The sequence below is a fragment of the Callorhinus ursinus genome, unplaced genomic scaffold (assembly GCF_003265705.2).
Source record: "Callorhinus ursinus isolate GAN/ISIS: 27379988/994484 unplaced genomic scaffold, GSC_fseal_2.0 scaffold26, whole genome shotgun sequence".
Taxonomy (NCBI): Eukaryota; Metazoa; Chordata; class Mammalia; order Carnivora; family Otariidae; genus Callorhinus; species Callorhinus ursinus.
Genome location: NW_027397088.1, coordinates 3879145 through 3901999, shown reverse-complemented (window position 1 = coordinate 3901999; position 22855 = coordinate 3879145). Strand labels below are relative to the sequence as shown.

The 22855-nt window shown below is 48.0% G+C and overlaps 1 protein-coding gene, 1 long non-coding RNA gene and 1 pseudogene across 3 annotated transcripts in view; 2 read left to right on the top strand and 1 right to left on the bottom strand.

The window, feature by feature from the left end:
- The window catches only part of LOC112838393 (uncharacterized), a 49502-nt gene extending 42164 nt beyond the window's left edge, over positions 1-7338 (top strand). Inside the window, exon 5 of the long non-coding RNA XR_003211972.2 lies at positions 4162-7338. This is a non-coding gene — a long non-coding RNA (uncharacterized lncRNA). The remainder of the gene's footprint in view (positions 1-4161) is intronic.
- On the bottom strand, positions 6589-22682 carry NQO2 (N-ribosyldihydronicotinamide:quinone dehydrogenase 2). Of its 2 annotated transcripts, none has more exons than XM_025891252.2 (7): positions 22433-22682; positions 18119-18258; positions 15505-15669; positions 11993-12123; positions 9477-9914; positions 8497-8598; positions 6589-6844 (listed from the first exon to the last, which is right to left on the bottom strand). In XM_025891252.2, exons 2-7 carry the CDS (start codon positions 18123-18125, stop codon positions 6668-6670), a joined length of 1020 nt encoding a protein of 339 aa, XP_025747037.1. In that variant the 5' UTR covers positions 18126-18258; positions 22433-22682; the 3' UTR covers positions 6589-6667. The 2 variants fall into 2 exon arrangements, with proteins under 2 accessions (XP_025747037.1, XP_025747039.1); XM_025891254.2 differs by having other exon boundaries at positions 9477-9590.
- The window catches only part of LOC112838127 (EKC/KEOPS complex subunit LAGE3 pseudogene), a 19285-nt pseudogene continuing 17898 nt past the window's right edge, over positions 21469-22855 (top strand).

The following is a 22855-nucleotide window of genomic DNA, read 5'->3' as shown; positions in this document are numbered from 1 at the left end:
CCTTTTTTCATAGATGGGGAAACTAAGGCCCAAATAGTTTGATCAGCTTGTTCAAGGCTACTCTGTCAGTTACTGGCAGAACTGGGCCTGGAATCAGGACTTGGTCCTGCCCTCTGCTGCCTCACTCAGGTCTCCACAAGGGCAGATTCTACATCTTCTTTGTTCATCAGGAACTATATATACTTAACCCATTTGGTGAGGAAAAGAATGTGATATATTAGTATAAATTTTATTCTAATCTTATATGACTCTAGGTATGTTCTTATGTCATTGTAATCAGGTTCCAAAACGAATTTGTGTTTTCTTTCCCCTGGAGTATTTCATATTTTCATGGAGATACTAACCATGCTTGTTGGATTCTTTAGGATTGTACTAATTGCAATTATTATAAAACCATGTAAGCAAAAGGGGCGATGTATTTTGCATGACTGAAGAACTGAAGAAACTTCAGCTTCAGGCAAAGATGGTTCCAGGTGTTCAAAAGATATAATTAGGAAGCTGTCTCTGTATACAGCGGAGATGAGCTTCCCTCAGTGTTGGCTTCACCTGCAGGCCAATGCTCTCTATGTCATGGCCTTTGGCTGATTTACATGGTCACAGTTCTGAGTCCAGAAGCAAAACAAGTGTCCTGTTTCCCAGGAGATCAGTGAATTCCTGAGTGTAATCTCATTGCCTGGCTTGGCTTGTCTTGGGCACGGAACACTGATCGATCAGGTCAGTCAGGTACCACGTTCCTGGGTACTGAGATGTCACCCCTATCGAGACCACATGGCTTGGTGAAAGGGCATGATTCCCAAAGGAAAATCAGGGTGTTGCCAACAGAAAAAACAGAAACAGATATGGGACAGGCAAAGGTGACCGTTTGTGACCCCTGCCATCCTAGTAGCTCTGTGGATGACCCTGGCGTTCTTCATCATTACCCTGGCACTTAGGCTGCTTCCAAAGAGGAACCAGATGCTCTGGGTTCAAATCCCACATCTGCTTCTCTATAGCTGTGACACTCGGGCAAGTGTCTTCATCTAACTTTGCCTTCGTTTCCTCAGATGTGAGGTGGAGACAGCAACAGTACTTGCTCATAGGCATGTTATGAGGATTAGAGGTGCTAATAATACATGTAAAGCATTTATATCAGCCCCTGGCAAATATTAAGTATCCATAAATGTTAGCAACTATTACTCATTACTATAAAGAGCATTGCTAAAAAAGCAAACTTTTAATTTAGATAATTAAATTCACTCTCAGTGTATTTCCTTAGACTACAGTCCTGTAGGTGGAATTTTCTGGTCAAAGCTCCGCTGTGCTTCTAGCTCCTGTTATTTGCTGCCAGGGCGCTCTCAGCAGCGTAGAGCCAACAGCGTGCCCTTGTGGTGCTGCGATCCTAGCGATCTCAAGCCCTCTAGTCCTGTCTGGAGAAGCACTTTCCTTTCAGGGCAAACAGACAAACGGGTTGGGGATGACCACAGAGCAGCCTGGGACTGGCCACGCTGCCCCACGTAGGCTCCTCCGTCTTCCCACCGGCCAGCTGCTCGCGCATGCGCTGTTTCTCCCCTCCATCCCCATCTTGCTGCCTTTTCTGGGGCTTCAGGTTCCCCTCTTGAGACCTGTGCCTAGTGCCCTCTCCCATGCTCTCCAGCTGCCAGAACTACTCCGAATACCCTGACACTTTTCTTACATGGAGCAACGTTAAGTTTCTTTCCTCCACCCAAACTGGGTGTGGGACCTACCTCTGCATGACCAAAGAGAACTACCTTCCCGAATCCAAATCAGGCCCCACGCTCCTAAGAAAAATGTTGTCTTACCTTAGATGTGACTGCGGTCATTTCCTGTTTTTTCTTTCATTAGCAATTCCCGCTGCCCTGCTGATGCTGAGTGTGTTTTTATTTTAAGTCTTTCAGCAATGAGGTTTTAAAACTCAGCAATGTCCAAGGGAACCCAGTGTTATGGGAGCTAATGAGCTATATAATAAGGTCCTGGCCCTCGAAGTGCTAACAATTTTGGTTGGAAGGCAGAATTAACATTCTTGGCATATGGAGGCCAAGTTTTCCCAGGGAAGTTGGGCTTTGAGAACCTGGAAAGACAGCGAGGAGTCTTCCCCTTGAACTTCTGGTCCTCTAACCCCCTTGTGGGAAGAGGCAGCATCCCCTGGCTGGAGAATCCACCCTCTGACGTTTAGAGTTGGTGACTTCAGAGACCCTGCAGTGTGGCATCTGCTTCCTGCCTTGAGGGATCCTGAAGTCCAGCAACCCCACGCAGACTGCAGGATGAGGTTCTAAAGGCTGGCACTGCTCCCTGTCCACCCGGCACGCTTGTGGCAGCAGCAGCCCACTGGGCATGAGGGAGCAGGAGCCAAGTTCATGATGCCTGAATGCATCCCAGAGGCATCAGTGAAAACAAAGACGACAGCTCTCTGGGGCATTTCTCCTGGGGCTGCCAGTCGTCCCCAGACTACAACCCCCATCAAGAGCCAGGGGCCAGTTTCAGCAAGCACAGGAGAAGAGAAACCGGGGAGTGAGCGATGTGGTCCAGTCAGGTATCCATGCATTCTTTCTACCTGGTGTGCACAGGGATGCACACTCACCACGGGGAAGCTGGTCTTGCTGAGAGCCAGACTGCAGCCTGCAATCCAACCTGGGGCCCTGGGCAGGGTGCAGACCTCATTTCTCCTGGGGTAGGGGCTCCCCACACTGACACAGCCTTGTCTAAGACTGCTTTCATGGAGCCAACAGTCTAGTGATGGAGACAAACATTAATCAGATGGCTCCAGTGTTTGAAATGTGTATGAAAATGTCCTCCTGTGTTTCTCAAGTAAACACAATACCACAGAGATTTTTTTGAGAGAGCGAGCAAGCACGTGCATGCACATGAGGGGGGCGGGCAGAGGGAAAGGGAGAGGGAGAGAATCTTAAGCAGGCTCCACGCTCAGCATGGAGCCCAACGTGGGGCACGATCCCACCACCCTGAGATCATGACCGGAGCCGAAATCAAGAGTTGGACGTTTCACCGACTGAACCATCTAGGTGCCACACACTGAGAATTTTTTTTTAAGGCAGAAGTACAGGGCACAGGACAGGACATCCAACTCCATCCGAGGGGTTGTGGAGGGCTTCCTTAAGTGACATGGGAGGTGGCTTGGGCAATGAGATGGGGAGAGCACTGCCGCCACAGGGAGCAGCCCCTGCAACAAGACGAGGAGTGAGAAGTCCAGTATGGCTGGGATGTAGACAGAGTAGCCAGAAAGCCTGTAATTAGGAGACAGAATCACATGCTGTACCTTACAGACCAGCTCAAGGACTCTGGACATTTCCTAAGAGCCATGAGAAGCCCCTGAAGGATGAATAGGCCTCAAGAATGGCATAAGCTCTGTGTGTGTGTGCGTGTGTGTGCACACTCAAAAGAGTGCTCTGAGCATTCTGTAGAAAATGGGTTGGAAGGGACAGATATGCATAAGGGAAAATTATCCAGGTGGTTTTTGCAATAATCCAGGCCAGAAAAGGTGGTATCCTGGATGAGCATGTTAGAACTGTGGATGGAAATAATGGGCAAATGAATCGTAGGTAGAAGGTGGAGTCAGCAAGACACGAAGCTTGATTGTGGGTAGTCCAGGTGAGGCCCAGGTTTGGGGCCCGACATCAGAGGAATGTTCCTGCCACTTATTGAGATAAGGGATGGTAAGGGGGGTGTGGGTAGGCGGACAAACTCAGTGACGACATATTGAATGAGAAGTGCCAGAAGACAGTCAAGTAGAATTATCCAAGGATCAGCAACTTTGAGAGATTCCAGAGGCAGAGTCTGATGGGGGAAATAGTGCCAAAAAAGAAAGCCGGGCACAGCTAAAATAACAAAAAACATACCAGACCTTGAACCTTGACAGGCAGCGTTGAGGCGGGGCAGAGCGAGCCAGCCCCTTCTTGCTCGCCTGGAGCCTGCTCTGGGCTAGGCGGGGAAACTCAGGCAGCAAGGATAGCTGAATAATGCAAGGCTGGGGGTACCAGCCACACCCCCAGAAAATCTGTGTGTAACTCCTGACCCCACAAAGTTTAACTACTAATGGCCTACTGTTGACCGGAAGCCTTACTGATAACATATAAAGTCCATTAACACATATTTTCTATATGCATTTACTGTATTCTTACAATAATATATTTTTCTTAAAATTTTCAGCATTTCTAGGCTACAGGGTTCACCTGGGAGTTTTTGCAAATTGTTGGAACTCCCCCCAAATTTTTCCAATGTACTTATGGAAAAAAAAATCTACGTGTAAATGGACTGCAGTTCAAGCCCATGTCGTTCACAGGTCAAGTGTACTTGGCTGAGGAATCTGCAAATGAGCAACTGTGAATGAACTGTACAGAGACAGCAAGAATCCCAGTGGAGAAAGCCAATCTTCCGGGCAGCGGCCGGCTGGCACCTGGGCAAGGTGGCAGGTGTGAGATCACCACGCATCGGGCCACGTACAGCTTCTCAGCACTGGCACATCTGGTCCGTGGCCAACATACGAGAGGTGCCGGCAATGCTAAGAAACTCTGCAGAAAAGAGCCTCAAACCCACTGATCTTGAAAAGAGGAGATAAAAGGAAGGCTTCACGTTGAAGACAGAACTACAAATGTAAATGCAACTGGTTTGCCTACTGACATCATAGCGGAGGCCTTTATACAGCTTCTAATTTTGCATGATTATGAGATCCCCAGACAGAATTTATGGTCAAGTTTTACAAAGATAAACCAAGGGAATCTTAAAGCAGATGGGCTTTGCAGTTATTTGAAGAGGGACTCTGGATTGTGCAATAATGCTTTTGGATGAAGATGAAATTAGAAGCTAGAAATCGCATAGTGAGGTAGCTCAGTTTCAACGGAAGGGTCTTCGAAGAGGGGGCACTACAGGTAGGGGCTGGCTCTGTAATAAAAGCAGTTGGACTGTTGGAATGCTTGTGGAATGCCCCAAGGGGGAGTGCTCATTACCAAAATGTTTCATCCCATGGATTTTGAGCTGGTGCTGATCAAGGTAGGAGAAGACTTTGGAGACTGTTCAAAGCTTGGGCCAGTCAGGAAGCTCCTTCTCTTAGAGAGACACCCAGATGTCTTGAGGAAACTATCTGTGCACTCAAACCTTCGATGGAAGGTGTGTTGGTGGCCACTGAATCCCTGTCGAAACATGGGGTGGGACTACAGATGGCCAGGCTGAGAAGACCCCAAGAGGGAGGGAGGAACGGCTGAGAGAAGGGAAGTCTTTCTTCAGTGTCCTGAGGCCAAGGAGGCATTCTGTGTTCAACTTCCATCTTTGCTCCAAAAGGCAAGGCTTTCTAAAGTAAGGCATTTCCAGAGCACCCGAGCACATCTAGGATGAATGCTCAAGAAGCCACAACTAACATGGCATGTAAAGAATCCAGACATGGAAAGATATTTGAAAAATGAGAAGATGGGGAGATTTTGAAGATGCTTCTGAAAAAAATGCTAAAGAACGCGGTCCCAAAAGAATCTGAAGAAGGCAGTTCCAATCACGGTCTCGAAAGAATACCTCAAAAAAGACTGAAGAATTTGAAAAAAGTCTGAAGGTGACCCTGAAAACCTGAAAAGGAAGACATCTTGGAAAGAGAATCGGAAGATTGCTCTGAAAAGGATTTTGAAGAGGGCTCCAACAAAATAACTGGAGGAAAATGGTGTTGAAAAAAAAGAGGAAGGAACAGTCCTGAAAGCTGAGCATCTGCGGATGGTGGCTCTGAGGGAGTGTCTGGTGGGGAAGGCCGTGGGGATTCAGATGAGGAGGAAGGAGATGCACACAGGAAAGTGTGTGATTACGCACCAGGTGGAAAACAGGAGGAAGAAAAGGCAGATGGAAAAGGGTTTGGAGATGCTGAGGAAGAGGGAGGCGGTGGCGGAGCAGGGGACAGGCTGCTCAAGGATGAGGGTGCCAGCTCGAAGGAGTGTGATGAGCAGAGTCCAGGTACAAGCTGTGTGGCCAGTCCGACAAGGGGACTGTGGGTGGCACTGGGGACGTTAAGGAAGGATGGTCCCTGTGCGCAGGCAGTGGCTCCATCCTCGGAAGTGATGATTGAGGAGGAGGAGGAGATTTAATCTCTTAAACCTGATTTCAGGGAGACCCCTCCTGCTACAGGTGCCTCCACTCAGGGTAATTACTGGTAGTGTCATGTGAACGCATCAGAGTGACGCTGGGAGACTTTCACGGTAACCTCCATGCAGCGACTTTACAAATAGATTAACTTCAAAGCCATCATGCATGCACGTACAAAAAAAAAAAAGAGAGAGAGATGGAAGAAAGAAGTCCAAACACAGCACTACAACACTGGCTATCAAATATTCAAACTTCCTATGAAAAAACAGAAATTCCCAAGTTGAGTTATGAAATAAAACAAAAGGAAAAAACTATGCCACACCAGGAGAACTGTTTGAGAACAAGATACCCACAAAGGTTGAACACAGGGAGATGGAAAGACATCAGAAGAGAAAAGCAAGCCCGGGTGAATAATGGCCTCGTTGGAACAGAATTCCGGGTAACCAGCGGACAGCTGAAATGCTGGATCGGCTGTAGGACACCCGGTCCTACCCGACATTAACTACCTCCAGCTCACTCTGTTGTAATTTCCTTTTATTACGGGATCATCTCTTTGCATGTGCAGGCAGTGCCTGTGCCGTGGATAATGCGCGAAGTGTTATTGCCCGAAGTACCAAGGAGGCGTGCAGTCGATGGGCTCTTCCTCCCAGATGGTTTTCAGCCGCTGGGCCCAGGACGCCACCATAGCCTTCCTCTCTTCTTCTGAGGCAATCTCAGGAGCAAAACTCATCTGAGGGGCGAGGATTTTAAATCCACAAAAGTGCAGTGCCCCATGCTGCAGCCACAGAAAAAGCAGAGAGCTGATTAGAAGCCACATCCTTTCTGTCATTCAGGTAAACAACTAAAGGGGGGAAATGGCCTGAAATAAGCCTTCAAAAAATAAAAGAACAACTTCACTGCTACTAGGTCACCGAAGACAACTGAACTGCCCTATAACCTTAAGATGCGGGCCTTGACAAGTGAGATGAAGAACTTCAGGTAACTGGAAACTTCAGATCTTAACTGAAATTCATCTGTAATCTTCACTTCTGATTCAGACAGTAAACCTTACAGTTTTGATTGATTAGGCAAATTATGGTAGATTCATACAATGGATTATTCTAGAACAATGTGACATTATTCCAGCTATAGTATATGTATATCCACGTATGGTTGTTCAAGATGTGTCAAGTAAAAATAACAAGAAATATGAAGCAGTATTCGTGGTACACCATTTATGTAAAAACAAACATAATAACCCTAATAATAAAAAATATACATATAAAAATACGTCTGGGCCATAAGGAAATACATCAAATTATTAAAAGCAATTATTTTTAAGGGGGGACTAAGAAGACTTTCTATTTTTATATTTTATATATTCTTTTTTCATAATATATACTTCTGAAAACTGAAAAGAATATATAAAGATTTTTAAAAAACCAGAAGAACTTAAGCTTGGCTCATGACCCCTAAGAGACTAGTTGACCTGGGGCAAGGGAAGTTCAGGCCTGTAAGTTATCACTCTTTCTCCCGCAGAACATCACTAAATTGAATCACTATCCTTTCAAAGACAACCTTACTACAAGTATCACCCTCCCCTCTCTGCACTCCTTCCCTTAAAACCCATACCTCTGTCCAGGCTTGCCCTACGAGGGGTCACTGTCTGTATCTTTAAAGCAAGCTCACAAACTGCTGAATATGTGATCTCCTCCCTGGACAAATGTCCCTTCATAACAGCCTGGAAGAATGGTTTGCATCTAGGTTTCTGAGTCTCCTGGAAGCTCGGAGCCAGTATGTGGCCGCCTGACCCAGAGCCTGCTCCCTTTGCCCCGACCCCCAGCTCGGTCCCTCAGCAAGGGGTGCCTCACACGGGGGCACCCCAGCCTGCTTGCATATGCTTTGCCCCCCTGCTGTCCCCTTCACAGATGGCCCAGGGGTGCGCAGAGGCAGTACGGTGTCTACCTGAGAGAGCAGACCCAGAGTCCTGGGAACCCGGGGAGGGGTGTGGGCTCTGGGGACCGGGCACAGCCCCTGGCTCCCAGAACCCATCACCTGTGGGAGGTGTGAGACTATCTGGACTCCTGGTTCTGGGGCACCTCTTGCCAGGGTTCGGGATGCCGCCTTCACCAAGCGCTGCCAGTCAGTGTGGACGGGGTCCCTGGTGCTCGGCACACACGCACGGCCACCACGGAGCAGATGTCCGCTAACCAGGTTCGGCTTAGCTTCCACGCAACAAATTCAAAGGCTATCATTATAATAAATATGTGTTTTCCCTATTGGCCCACTTTTTCAGTGCTAAGTAAGGCATCTGAAAGGGCAAAACGTTCTAACTTCTTGTATTCAGGTGGAGTCAAAATAGTCTGGGTTTCAGGCTTACATCACATCTTATTTGACACCCGGGGGAGCTGCAGGGGTAGCGGAGGGGGTGGGGGGTGCCGGGGGTACCTGGAGGGGCCACAGGAAGTACCGGAAATCTCCGCTGATTCCGGTTCTCGTGTACATCTCGGCTGTGCTCCCCGTGGTTAACGAGAGGAGGGCGAATTTATTCTGCGGAGGAGCAAACAAATCCATGTGACTCCGGCCCGAAGCTTTAGACCAACCAGGGGGGAGAGTCTGAGATCAGTCCCTCCAGAGATGGACACGTGAGAACACTCTCCTTCGGCACGCCCGGCCCCAGGGGGCAGCCACAGCTGGCGGGGACAGGGAAGGGACTGGCCTGAGTGAACACGGGGCTCCGGGGCGCCCCAACTTCTGGTAGAGAGCAGGGTGTGGTGCCGGGTGCCGACGGCCGGGGCTGCTGTGAGGGCGACCGAGGCAGTGCACGGCCCCTGGTCCAGGACCATTCTCACGGAATGGTGGCCTTACTTCACCATCCACGACGGACTGTGTGACTCTACGGTTTCCTTACGTGTACTTATTTTCTGAGGCTTTCAGAATTAAGACATTATTTATTTCAGTAAGGAATGAACTTAGTAAGCAACTCAGAGCTACTGTGCACAGCGCACCCACCGGGTTCCGTGCAACACTCACCCTGCAACACGCAAGTCATCCTGTTTTTCAAGGAGGAACATGAAGCTGCGAGGTGAAGTGGTGTGAGACCATGGCTCAATTCTGCGTCACAGTGCAGACGCCCTCTCCCGAGCCGGAGCGGACACTGTGGGGGCCCAGTGCAGCCCTCCCGCAACACCAACTCCATGCCCTTCTTGGCCACTCGTGTAGTTTGTGGTGGATGCATCTATCTCCCTCACCAGACAAAAGCCCCGTGACCTCAGAAACAATGCTTTTCTTAACCAAGTACAGCACACGGGGCTTTGCACACAGTTGGTGGCTCAATCATTATTTGCTGATAAAAAAGCAAACTACAAATAGGACTCGAGGAGCTGCCCCCCGCCAGTACACAGGGATCCTTATCCCAGGGTACGTACCTTGAGAAAACCGGAATCGTAGAATCCTGGGATGTCAAAGGCAAAGCCCTGACACAGTACCCTGTCCATCCAACCCTTCAGGATAGCCGGCATGCCGAACCAGTACAGCGGGAACTGGGGACATAAGACCAGGGAGAGACAGATGCTGCGGGCTGCCTCAGGTTGCAGATCTGCTGATCCAGAAGGAATCCCACTGTCTTCCTCTTCCCAGGTGCTGGGCAGGCGAGTATAGCCGGGGAGTGGCACGAGCAGGGACATGCAGTGTGGACAGGGTGATGGTGGGGTGAGGGGGCAGAGCTGACCATGGTCCTGGTTGCCATTACAGGTGGCTCTGTGTCCCCCAGGGACGGCCCCCTTAGGCTGGTCCTTGAGCAGGTGTGGGGGGCGGGTGCTAGGAAGTTCTGCTGGACATTGGCTCAGCGGCAGCAGTCCCTGTGACTGATCCAATCAAGGGGCACAAGAGGAAGGGTGTGGAAAAGATTTTGCCCCTTTCTCGGGCGTGAATTGCTGCCTTCTGGACGTCAGACTGAGTTAAGTTCTGAGAAGCTCCAGATTCTGACACAAACTAAAGCCTTATCCTCAGATTGCACACATCAGCAATAAGATCTACCTAAAGTCTACTCTGGTCTCCACAGAAGCCCTAACACTATATCCAGAACCATCATCAATGATAGGAGATGAACACCGATAATACTGTTACCAAAGGCAGAAGGAAGCCCATGTTTCATGTGCTTTTGCTATAAATCTAACACAGGACTTGGCATTGAAATTTAAGCTCCACAACCCACTGCTGTGTGATGCTGGCAAGTTACTTAACCTCTCTGTGTCCCCTCTTCCTGATCTGCCATTAGGGCTAGTACAAGTTACTAGGTCACAGTATCGTGGGGAGGATTCCATGACAATACAGTGCTTAGAACAGAGTAAATGCTCAGTGAGTGATGGGGAGCAGTGATCACGACTAAGTAGTAGTGAGGAATGAAGTTCTTTTTAGTGTTGAATGAAAAACAATAAACTTATAATGCAGACCCTCTGAGCAAAGTACCAGGAAAAGAGGGAAGGCGGTGGGAAAAGAGATGTGAGATGGAGTAGGGAAAAAGAAAGACCATTACAGAAGGAACACGCCTTGGCTTGCTTTAGCTCTCCAGCTGCAAGAGTGCAGGAGCAAGGAGAATGGACAGCCGGGCTCCCTGTGGTCACCTGCCCCAAGGGGCAGGAAGAGAAGATCGAGAGAGCCAAGTATGGCTCTGCTTGGACCACGGACCCAGACTGCTGGCCAGTTTTGATACAGCCCCACTGTCCTGGTGTGGCTATTATTCTGTGGATGACAAAGCACGTGGCGAGTGAGCTCTGTGGCACCGTGATCCAGCCACGTGGAATTAGGATGGAAGAACATCTCGTACTCTGATCAGATAGCAGCTCCAGGTCGCCTGGGAAAGAAAGGAACGGGAAGGGGTGTCTAGAGGTAGCCTGGGTGGGGCAGAAGAGGAGGACTGAAGCATTCCCTCCGCCCAAAGGGGTAGGGTTATTTTATGAAGGGTTCGTGAACTTTCCCTTCTGGACACGTTGTTTCACTGGGAGACTGGTGGCATCCTCACCCCTCTCCCACACGTGGGGGTCTTGTTCTCTCACCTTCTCCCTGTCTTCACGCCCTGTTGGAAACAGAGACAATCGGGACCAATCGGATCCATCTTGGAGGTTCCAGATCTAGAGCCCCCAGGCCCTGGTGCGCAGCAATAGGACAGAGCCGGCATGCAGGGAGCAGCAGAGGAGAATCAGAGGGAGAGGGCCGAGGGGTCCAAGCCTCTGGTTCCACGGTCCCTGAAGCCCAACCAGCCTGTCCTTGGCTTCAGGAGACCCAAGGGACCAGGGCCCTGAGAATAAATCCCTTTTTTCTAGTTGACTTGGATTTCTGTCAACCCAACAGCTCCCCAAAAGCACATGTTTATTTTGCTGCCAGGCTCACGATTTCCTCTGTGGGTACACATGCCTGTCTAGCTAGGGCTAGAGCCCACAGAAGCAGGGTCCTGGACCAGTTCTCTCCACAGGGAGTCCTGGCCTGGGGCAACTTGTGAATGAGTGCACAGAAGGTGGGCTGGGGACTCAACCAGTGACAGGAAGGAATCAAAAGAAGACTTTCCTCTCTGATTAGGATATTTAGGGCAGGAGTTACATTTAGCCCAAGTACCCCTGATAAACACTCATGTGGACAAATCTGGTTTTCACGCAGCCTCTGCCTATGTGGGGTGTGGATCAGAAAGAAATGAAGGCAATCCCCTGGGCATGATGCAGATGTTTCTTGGACTGCTGGGCTAATGGAGAATTCCTTATTATTTGCTTGGGAGTCAGAATTTTGAATGAATATTGGCTACACAGATCTCCTTACCCAACTAGACACAAATAAGCGTGCAAATGTGCTAACATTAACACCATTTCTAGAAGTGTGCGACTCAGTATTTGGAAGGAGCTTGTACATGGAATAAATCTAATTTGTTATAATAATTAGAGGCAAAACAAACCTGAAATATCACTAGATCAGCTTCCTGAACCTTTTTCTGTTCGTCAGTTATGTCACTGGCCAGAGACCTCTTCTTAAAGGCTTCATATACTTCCACCCCATAGTTGAAGAACTCGGGATTAGAGAGAGCACCTGGAGAAGAACAGGCCAAATGTTCACACTCTCACATGTGCACCCACAGCCCATCCTGGCCAATCTCACTAGCATCCCCGTTACCTGGACTCCCTAAAGTCCCCATTCACTGAGACCCCACCAGGTGTTGGGCCCTGGGGTCAGGCCATGGTAATAAAAAGAGAGGAAGCTACTGTTCTCACCTTCGGAGGGACTCAAAGTCCAGTAAGAGTAGATAAATAATCAAATGATTAACATACAAAACAATAGGTAGGTAGCTCAGTCTGATGTTACGGCCAGATAAGCCTCCTGTCTTACAATCAAGATGCTTGTGGTCTAACTCAGTACAGCAGTGCCTGGCTCTGCTTGTTTGGGTTAGTAATGAGCTTTGTAAACCAGGCTTTGAAGATGGATCGGGAGTTCACCAGGCCACCTGGAGCCTTGGAGAGAAGAGACAGGATATTCTGGGCGTAAGACACAGAGAAGGCTGGGTGTCCGACAACAGGCCACCCAGGAAAGGGCTACTAGGAGCGCCTCCAGGGCAATGGGTGAAAGGCCAGGAGGGCTGCAGGTGATGTGAGTAGAGAGATGGGCCAGGTCTTGTAAGCCTTCTTAAGGAGCTTGAATTTTTCCTGCGTGTAGTGAGCCATGTGGCATATGCAGGGAAGTACATAAATGCTCTGAAGTGGGTGTGGACGAGCTCACTGTAGCAGCAGGGATTCGAGAGCAAGCGTGTGGGGGGACGGGCTCAGTCAGGCAGCAGCAGTGGGTGGTGGGAGGCGGGGGATTGGGCTAGAACTTACAGCACTGCCCACGGCAACTAAAACGAAAGAGAAGTTATTTTGATCTATACCGTCCATTGGGATCTTATCAACCAAAAGGATTCATCAAAGGCATTAATCAGTATTAATAATAGCTTACCATTTATTGAGGACCTCCTACCTATCAGGTGCTGTGTTCCATCACACATCACCTCTTCTATCTTTATAGCAACTGGTAAGTTTAAGTCCAAGTCTACCGAAGAGGAAACCGAGACTTTAGAGAGGCTGAGTGACAAGTGCCAACACCACAGAGGTCTTGGTAGCAGCAGAGGTGGGAGCAGGTGTGAACCCCACCCCACCACACGGGGTCTGGAGAGGAGCCGACAAACCCCCAGCCACGTGGAGAGGATCCGAAAGGAGAGCTGAATCCACAGTCCTTCAACAGACTCATCCACTTAAAAACCAGTGGCTCCTTAACATAAGAGTCTGTTTTCCCAGTCCCTGCTCTGTTGTTTCTTAAGTGAAAATTGTTGACTGATTTATTAAAATGGAAGAAAGACAAGAAGATACAGGATGTCAGCTGTTACCATCAATATTAAATATTAAACCTTGGGATTATCATTAACAAAATAAAGCCTTGGCATATATATATATATATATATATAAACACAATTACAAACAGAAGGAAATTAAAGGTATTAAATACTGGAAAGGCCGAAGTGAAATTATCATTATTTGCAGATGATTTGATTGTCAGGAAAGCCCCAGAGAATCAGCTGAAATCTACTACAAACAGTAAGAAAATCAGGCATGGCTGAGTACACACACACACTCACAGGCACACAAACAGAGATTAACCCTCTTCACGTAGAGAAACAAAAACCAATTCACAAGAATTATTCAAGATCTGTATGAAGAAAACTTGTAAGAGTTGCAGGGTTTGTAAAGGAAGACGTGAGCAAATGAAAAGCCATACCAATTCTCCTGGGTAGCATCAGCATAATAAAAGCTCATCTGTAAATTTAATGGAATCTCAATAAAAATATCATCTGGTTACTTTTTGAATCTGGAAAGTTAATTCAAAAGATTTTATAGAAAAGTAAAGTAAAATTAGCTAGAAAAAATAGAAAATAAAGCAAACACAGAGATATTCTATCACTTGCCAAAATAATTAAAGCCATGTGGTACTGAATCCGTAACAGATAGAAAAGAAAAAAAAAAAACCCAACAGAATACAAGGTATAGAACAGAATCAAATGTACATGGGAATTTAAATCACAGTGAAGGTGGCATGGAACTGGAGGGGATTATGCTAAGCGAAATAAGTCAATCAGAGAAGACAATTATCATATGATTTCACTCATATGTGGAATTTAAGAAACAAAACAGATGAATATAGAGGAAGGCACGGAAAAATGGAATAAGATAAAAACAGAGAGAGGCAAACCATAAGAGACTCTTAATCTTAGGAAACAAACTAAGGGTTGCCAGAGGGGATGGGGGGGGGGGGATGGGGTAACTGGGGGATGGGCATTAAGGAGGGCATGGGATGTGATGAGCACTGGGTGTTATATACAACTGATGAATCACTCAACTCTACCTCTGAAACTAATAAAAAAAAATACTAGGGGAAAAAACTAAAAACCCCCATCATGTTATATATCTTAAATATAAACTTTTGTCAATTATGTCTTAATGCAGCTGGAAAAAAGAAAATGCTTCTTACATAAACACAAAGACAGTGAAGCTCACTTACAGTGAGAGAAAGGCAAATCAGAACTATACTGGGAGACCATTTCTCACCTGACAGACTGGCAATTATCAAAAATTGGCCATGCAGAGGAAATGAGCACTTGCAAACATGCTGGTGCGAGTGTAAACTGGTCCATTTACTATTTGATATTATCTATGAAAATCAAAAATGCACCTTCCCTCTGACCAGCAATTCCACCTCTAGACACACCCGCATATGTAGGAAAACACGCATGGCCATGATTCTTCCTTGCAGCTCTGTAATAGGAAAAGATCAGGAATGATCTGAAATGCCCTTCAGTAGGGGCTACTTGAACTATGACACCTCCACACAATGAATACTTTGGGCAGTAAAAAACAAATGCAATGTGCAAAACATGTAAAATAGGCTACCATTTTGAAGCAAAGGAGAGAAAATGGAGAATATGCCCGTAATTGCTTTCCACAGCACGGACGTCTCTGGAGGGACACAGAGACAAGTGAGCACCCTGGTGACCTTGCAGGCAGGGACACGGGTGGCTGGGGGACAGGGATGGGAAAAAGACTTGTCATGTGGACTCCTTCGACTTGAGAACTGGGTCTCATGTGCAATGGTGAGTTTTTTCATAACTTTTTTTCCATTAAAAAACTAGAAAGAAGAAAGTTAAAAAACCAGGAGCACTTGGGTGGCTCAGTCGGTTAAGTGTCTGGCTTCAGCTCAGGTCCTGATCCCGGGGTCCTGGGATAGAGCCCCTTGTCGTTGGGCGGGGGGTCCCTGCTCAGCGGGGAGTCTGCTTCACCCTCTGCCCTTCACCCCGCTCATGCTCTGTCTCTCCCTCAAGTAAATAAATAAAATCTTTAAAAAAGTAAAAAAAAAAACAAAAACGCAACCGTTTAGCCCACAACTCACCGATGACATCTTTCCTGGTGGCCCGCGGCTCGAAGTCCATGGCGTACAGGTCAGACACGGTGATGGTGCAGCCCTGTCTGCTGAGCTCTTCCATTGCCACTTTCTTCAAGGAGCCGTTGATAGACCTGGGTTCTTGGTGAGCATAGACAATGAGCACTTTCTTGCCTGTATCAGAAAATAAATGATGTCTCTTGAAGAACAATTCCTCTTTGTCAAAATTCCATGAAGACTAAGATAACAACGAAATGCGTAGGTGCATCATAGGCTCAAGCTAAGAAATACCACCCTTTGTCATGGGTGACAGTTTTAACGTAATGAATGTTCCTAAAAATCCAGTTATAACATAGCTCATTGTTGCCTGAGTTTACTAATGCACAAATGTAAAATGGGTCAAATGATTCCTCAAAAATAACACCACGAATTTCTTGAAAAGCCCAAGCTATCGTGGATATTCTCTATCAGAGGTTTCTGCCCTGTTGACGAACATCGAAATTGAAAGCTACCGTAACTAATCTCTCCTGCTAACCCTACTTTGGCAGGCATCAGGTACGGGACATACATCTTTGCCTCCTCCTCCAGGCCCATTGAAATGGGACAAGTAAACAAGATAGGGAAAATCAGACCCCTAATCCGGGGGGTTGGCAGGGCCTAGATGGAGCCCCGCTTTGCGTGGCAAGGCTGATGACAAAGAAATTCTAAGAGTCAGGTCTTACAGGACCTGGCTGTGCCATTAATACCAACAGCTTCTGAAGTAACATTTCCCTCGTTCAGAAGATTCTGGAAGATCACGTACTGATTTCTTCTGGGAGGCAGCTTTGGTCATCTGCTTAAATTCGCCCTTAGTAATAATGTCTAAGACTAAAATGTTTGAACTCTTGATTTTAATTTTTCATTTTAGGCCCCTAAGGAGGAAATACCAATGTTCGTTTGAAGCAAACAGTTTTGGGCACTCAACTGGATGTAAAGGTTGGATTCAGTGGCTTAGGTTAAGGGTTAACATTTTTATTTTAACTTCTCAGACTCATTGGTGACACAGGAAATCTACCAATGGACACAAATGAAACATCTACATCGGTGGTTCTCAGGTGGGGGCAGTGTCGCCTCCCACGGGGACAGCTCAAAATGTCTGGAGACACTCTGGGGTGTCACAGCTAGGGAGAGGGTGTTGCTGGCATCTGGTAGACAGATACCAGAAGTGCTGCTAGACATCTTGCACCGAATAGGACACACCACACCAAAGGATTACTGGCCCAGGATATCATTAGTGCTGAGGTTCAGAGAAGCCCTACAGCATACTGTGTAAAATAAGGTGGACTTTTATATTCTGAAATGAAACAATTTTTATGCCATATTTTTGAGAGGAAAAAAAGTTGCAGCATGGGGTGTGTGTTTGTGTGTGTTTGTGTATATGTAGAACAGGGACAAGAGTAAAAATTGAGTCATACTGAATTTTATTTATTTTTTTAAAATATTTTATTTATTTGACAGAGAGAGAAACAGTTTGTGAGAGAGGGAACACAAGCAGGGGGAGTGGGAGAGGGAGAAGCAGGCTTCCTGCTGAACATGGAGCCCAATGCGGGGCTCGATCCCAGGACTCCGGAATCATGACCCGAGCTGAAGGCAGACGCTTAACGACTGAGCCACCCAGGCGCCCCTGAATTTTATTTTTTTATTTTTATTTTTTTAAAAGATTTTATTCATTTATTTGAGAGAGAGAGAATGAGAGATAGAGAGCACGAGAGGGAAGAGGGTCAGAGGGAGAAGCAGACTCACTGCTGAGCAGGGAGCCCGATATGGGACTCGATTCTGGGACTCCAGCATCATGACCTGAGCCGAAGGCAGATGCTTAACCGACTGAGCCACCCAGGCGCCCTGAATTTTATTTTTTTAAAGATTCTATTTACTTGACAGAGAGAGAAGCACACACAATCAGGGGGAGCAGCAGAGGGGGAGGGAGAAGCAGACTCCCAGCTGAGCACGGAGCCCGATGTGGGGCTCAATCCCAGGACCCTGAGATCATGACCTGAGCTGAAGGCAGACGCTTAACTGACTGAGCCACCCAGGTGCCCCGAGTCGTACTGAATTTTTCTTTTTTTAAGATTTTTTATTTGACAGATAGAGACATAGCAAGAGAGGGAACACAAGCAAGGGGAGTGGGAGAGGGAGAAGCAGGCTTCCCGCTGAGCAGGGAAGCCCAACGCGGGGCTTGATCCCAGGACCCTGGGACCATGACTTGAGCCGAAGGCAGACGCTTAAAGACTGAGCCACCCAGGCGCCCCAAGTCATGCTGAATTTTAAACCACAGTTACTCCTGGGGCTTATTCACTCAAGAAATATTTATGGAGCACTACTATAGCCTGGGTATCATACCAGAAACTAGAAGCAGAGCAAAAAAGATACGCATGGCTCACTTTTGAGGAACTTATAACCTGGTGAGGTTGAAATGGACAATAAAACAAGTAAGAAAATACAAAATAAGATAATTCCAAATAGTGATTCATGTTAAAAACAAGTTTTAATACAGTCCAGTGTTGTTTGGGTTTTTATAACATATTTAATTTCTAACTAAAATTTTTATTTAGAAAAGTTTATCTTCCCCATAGGTAACAGTCACCTGCCATGTTCTAAGAAGATGGATTCTTCCCTTCTGACTACTACCAAAGGGAGGGTCTGCTGTTAATCATGGGCACAGGATTCAGCGTGGCGAGCTGCAGGCTTTCAGCTGTGGTCACTCTCCTCAGCAACGCCAACAATCTGGAAGAGAACACAAACACTTGAAGGAAGGGGGGAGATGTGGTGGTGAGGCCAATGTACCAACTGCAGGCCTCAGGAAGGATATGCAGACATGTCTGAAAAAAGCTTTGAGGGGCAAGGAACCATTTGGAGATTTAAGCCTCAGAGGACAAATCAGGCAGGTTGCCAAAACCAAGACTTTTTTTTTTTTTTTTTGAAAGGACTCAGAACCTGCCACGAAGGCAGCCAAAATGAAGAAGTCCTAGAAAATGAGATAAGCAGGAAACATGCATCTGTGTCCTTCCTCCCTCTCCCACGTTTCCATGCTTCACTCTGCCCCCAATACAGCTGAAGAGACAAAGGTCAGGAGTGTTGGTAAGAAATTCAGTTACCATGTCTACTGCAGTCTGCAAATCCCAGCATGGCTGAGAAGAACAAGACAGACAAGACATACATATGGTGGCCTGCACATTAATAAGGCTCTGGAAAAATGTTCGTTTTCCCGAGAAGGCCTCAAAGGCACAAGAGAAGCCTGAATCCTCACTGCTGGCTAGCCAACTCTGAAATTTGCTCCACTCTGGGAGAGACAAGGTACCTCTAACAGACCTGCTTCCTCTGCCAGAAAAAAAACAGCCCAGAGCCTGTGACTCAGGGTCAGTGTGGAGATGCTGTATGATGCCCTTTGTATCCAAATGACAACTTTAACATCTATCAGTGCATCTTTATTGGATAACAAGAAGAACAGAGACAGAAATCAGGCTTATCCATGGCCATGACTGGAATCTGGAGCAGAGCCTGAATTAGCTTCTTCCTGGGCCCTCCATACCTCCAGCTGTCCGGGAGCCCCAGGTACAGGGCTAAGGTATGCAGAATACTGCCAAGAAATGAGGGTGGGCTGCAGGGGAATGGGCTCTGGCCCAGGCTGGGTGTCCCAAGGAAGAAAGAAAAAGAGGTTTACATAATTGTGGCTAGAGGTGAGTTGAGGGCAGGCAGGACACTTAAACTGGAGAGGGCACAAACAGTTCTCGTCAGACAGACGGTTGGAACTCCAAACACCATCATACCTCAAATGTGAGTTTAAATCCTGCCCATTTGCTTAAGTTGACTACTGACTGAACAGTTAGGAATCTGCCTCTTTGGCTACCCAACATCCCCTCTTGTTTTTTATGAACAGTCCCTGAATTTATTCAGGTGTCAGTGTGCGCAGCTAATCCCTCCATTTCCCAGTCTTCCACTCAGGGGTGACCAAAGAGGTGAAGCAGAAGTCATTACGTGTGGCTCCTAGGACATATCCTTAAGGGCTGACCTGGGGGTGGGTAGGGTGTGAGGAGGGTGGAGGTACCATTTCAGCCCCTGCCGCTGGCCTTCCTCCGAGCTGCACTGTGGAATGATAGCTAGGGCTCGGTCAGTCATTTTGTTATCACGGGGGTAGAAGCTCTGGACTAAGGATGGTAGAGCACAAATACAAAAGGAACCTGGATTCCTGATGCTTCCCTGGAGCTGTGAGATGGTTCTGAATTGCCAACCTTCAGACTTCTTTATATGGGAGAGCGACCTCTGAACTGTGGTTAAGCCGTGTGGAGTTGACTCTCCACGAACAGCGGTGAATGGGACACAATTCCAATCTATGCCTTCATTTAGCTGGGTCACCGGCTTGCGCAGGAGGACTCACCCTCTGGCCAGGTACTGTGGCCAGGTGGGGAGGCCACAGTGGTGAACAAGACAGGCTAGAATGGAACTTTATACTCTCGGCCGGGGGCTAGGCAGACAAAACCAGCTGGCAAAGAAGGCAACCATAACATTCTAGATAGTGACTAAGTACTAATAATAACGCTAAGTAATAGTGATAGTGATAAGAAAATAAAGTACTTTTGTGACTAAAATGGCCAGGGGTACATCTGATAGTCCAGGAAAGTATCTCGGGAACAGGGATGTGAATGATATAGACCCAGTCATGCAAAGATCAGAGGTTCAGGCAGAGGCAATGGCAAGTAGGAGGCCTGAGGAAGGAACTGGCCTGGAGTGTTCAAGAAAGCCTGTTTGACTGGCCTGTGGTTTAAAAAAAAAAAAAAAAGAGTGGGATGGTGGTCAGAGAGGTGGGGTGGGGTCTGTAGGACAATGCAAGGACCCTATTCTAAGCCTGACAGAGAGCCACTGGAGCATCTTAAGCAGGAGAATGATAGGATCTGATTACCTTTTAAAAAGGTTATCAGTGTCACTGCGGGCTCCGGGAACACCTTATCCTGAGATTCCATTTTGGTTCGGATAAAATGCTTTAGTTTTAATGCCCACGACAAGAAATGCATTCTTTTGCAGCCCCACGCCTCACCGTTCCCTGCTGTTTGGCTTGGCCCAGTTTATGGATTTACATCACACACCCGGCCACCTGAGGCATTTGAGTTTGTGACTCCACATCTCGTCCATTCTATTTGTACAAAGTAAGACACAGGCCCAAGACATGAACGATTTGTCCAAAATCAGAGAAAGACTCCAAGCCAGGCTCTTTACTAGCTGTCCCCCCCCAACCCCACCTTCCCTAACAACCTGCTGCACAGCCAAGTTTTGTTAGGAAGGAGGCACTTGCCCAGCTCAATAAGAAAAAGGAACCACGTGGTGTGTGGAAGTTGATAAAGGGAAATCTCATTTGAAGTGGAGTCAGGACACCCTGTAGGGGGACCTCTCACCCACACACTTTCCCTCACATCTTACCTCACATTCCTGAACAGGTCATTTTACAACCCCAGCAGGTAGAAGTGAGTGACAAACTATCACAACTCAGCCCACCAGAAACCATCACCACCCTGAACTCTTGCTTTCCTCCAACAGGCTCAACAGACCTTGGTTCAAAGCAGCCCTTCCCAACTTCCTCTTTTTTTTTTTTTTAAAATAATGTTCCTCTTTTCCTCTCCTTTGTTCTCCAGACTGGTCTATGGTTTGCCGTAGCCTGCAGGTCCCAAATTGCAATTCCTCTGCTATTCCCAAATACACTCATTTTGCTGGTAAAATAACTGGCTTTTTTTGTTTTTTTTTAGGTCAACAGGTTATTAAATAATGTATGTCACACCAAACGGGCTCTGATATTTTTATCATATTATTTCAACCTAATCAGCACGCAGAAACTACTTTATAATGTTGTCATTTGATTTCTGCGAAAATTAATAAAAGGAAAAGTCACTTAGAGTGGAGTCGGAGGCCAGCAGGAGTAGCTCTTGCACACTTATGGGGGGGTCAACTGCAGCCCCCAGAGGAAGTGACAAATGCACTTTGCACCGCCTGTCGCAGCAGGAGGTAGAAAGGTTTCCTCCTGCCCCAGCAACAGCCCAGCCAATGGGAGGCAGTCAAACTCAGCCCAATGAGAAGCCAGTATACTTGGAACTCCGGCTTTTTTACTCCAATGGACTTTTTGGTTATTACAGGCTTCCCAACCACCCCTCTCCCAGCGTTCCTCCCCTTTCTTCTGGGCACTTACCTATGGCTTTACCTAAGCTTGCCTGTCCCAGATTGCAATTCCCAAAAAAACCGCCCCCTTTTTTGCTGGTTAAATAACGGTCACTTTTATTTTTAAGGTTAACATTTCCAATACCTCTTTCCATGTAGACAGGCCCTGGAGCCAGTTATTCCAACAGCTAAACAACATCTCACTATGTACGCATGCCCATTTGTGACCGTTTGTCTTCCTGGGCACCTGAGGTATTTGTTTCCCCCCAACTATAAATAGCACTGCTAGCCGATGTCTCGTTTAATACATATTCCTTTTCATGTGCTTCTTTAGCTAATATTCTCATTAAGACAAAAGGCTTAAGATTATTTTTCTAGGATCTGCTACAGACTGCCATGAGCCAAAACAGGCGGCTCCCTGCGACCAGCATAGCCCTGGCCGGTGTCCCGCAGGCCTAAATGATGGAAGCCCCTGTCCAAACTGACCCTGGACTGCCCTGTTTCATTTTTAACACGAGGGTAATCACACCACGGACCTCCTAAGACAGAGGGCCCATTAAAGGAGACGATTCCGCTAAGCACTTATAACCGGACCTAGCACGCGGTAAGAGGTAAGTACAATCCGGACCTAGCACGCGGTAAGAGGTTAAGTACAATCCCAGGGTCGAAACGGTAAATGGCCCGCGGTGCGGCCAGCAGCGCCCCGGAAAGTGCCCCCGCCCCAAGCCCCCGCACCCCGACGAGGGAAGGCACTCACACTGCGGGCAGCGCAGGCCCCGGAGAAGCAGCGGAAGGACTCAGCCCTCCGCCTTCGGAAGCGAAGCTCCAGGCGTCTGCGCGAGGTTCCGGCCCCCCGGGGCCCCGTACTCTCACTTGTCCGCCGGGCGGAGAGCTGCGACTGCGCTCTGTGCCGCCAGGCCGCGTGCACTGGTGCTGCCTCGGCACGGCCCCCGCTGGTCCCCAGAGCCCAGCGGTTCTCTCTTCCCGGCCCTCTCCCGGCGCGCCGCCCCGCCTCCCTCCTCCTCCTGTCTCCCGGCGCGCCGCCCCGCCCCCCTCCCCTCCCCCTCCCGTCTCCCGGCGCGCCGCCCCGCCCCCCTCCCCCTCCCGTCTCCCGGCGCGCCGCGCCGCCCCCTCCCCCCTCCCGTCTCCCGGCGCGCCGCGCCGCCCCCTCCCCCTTCCC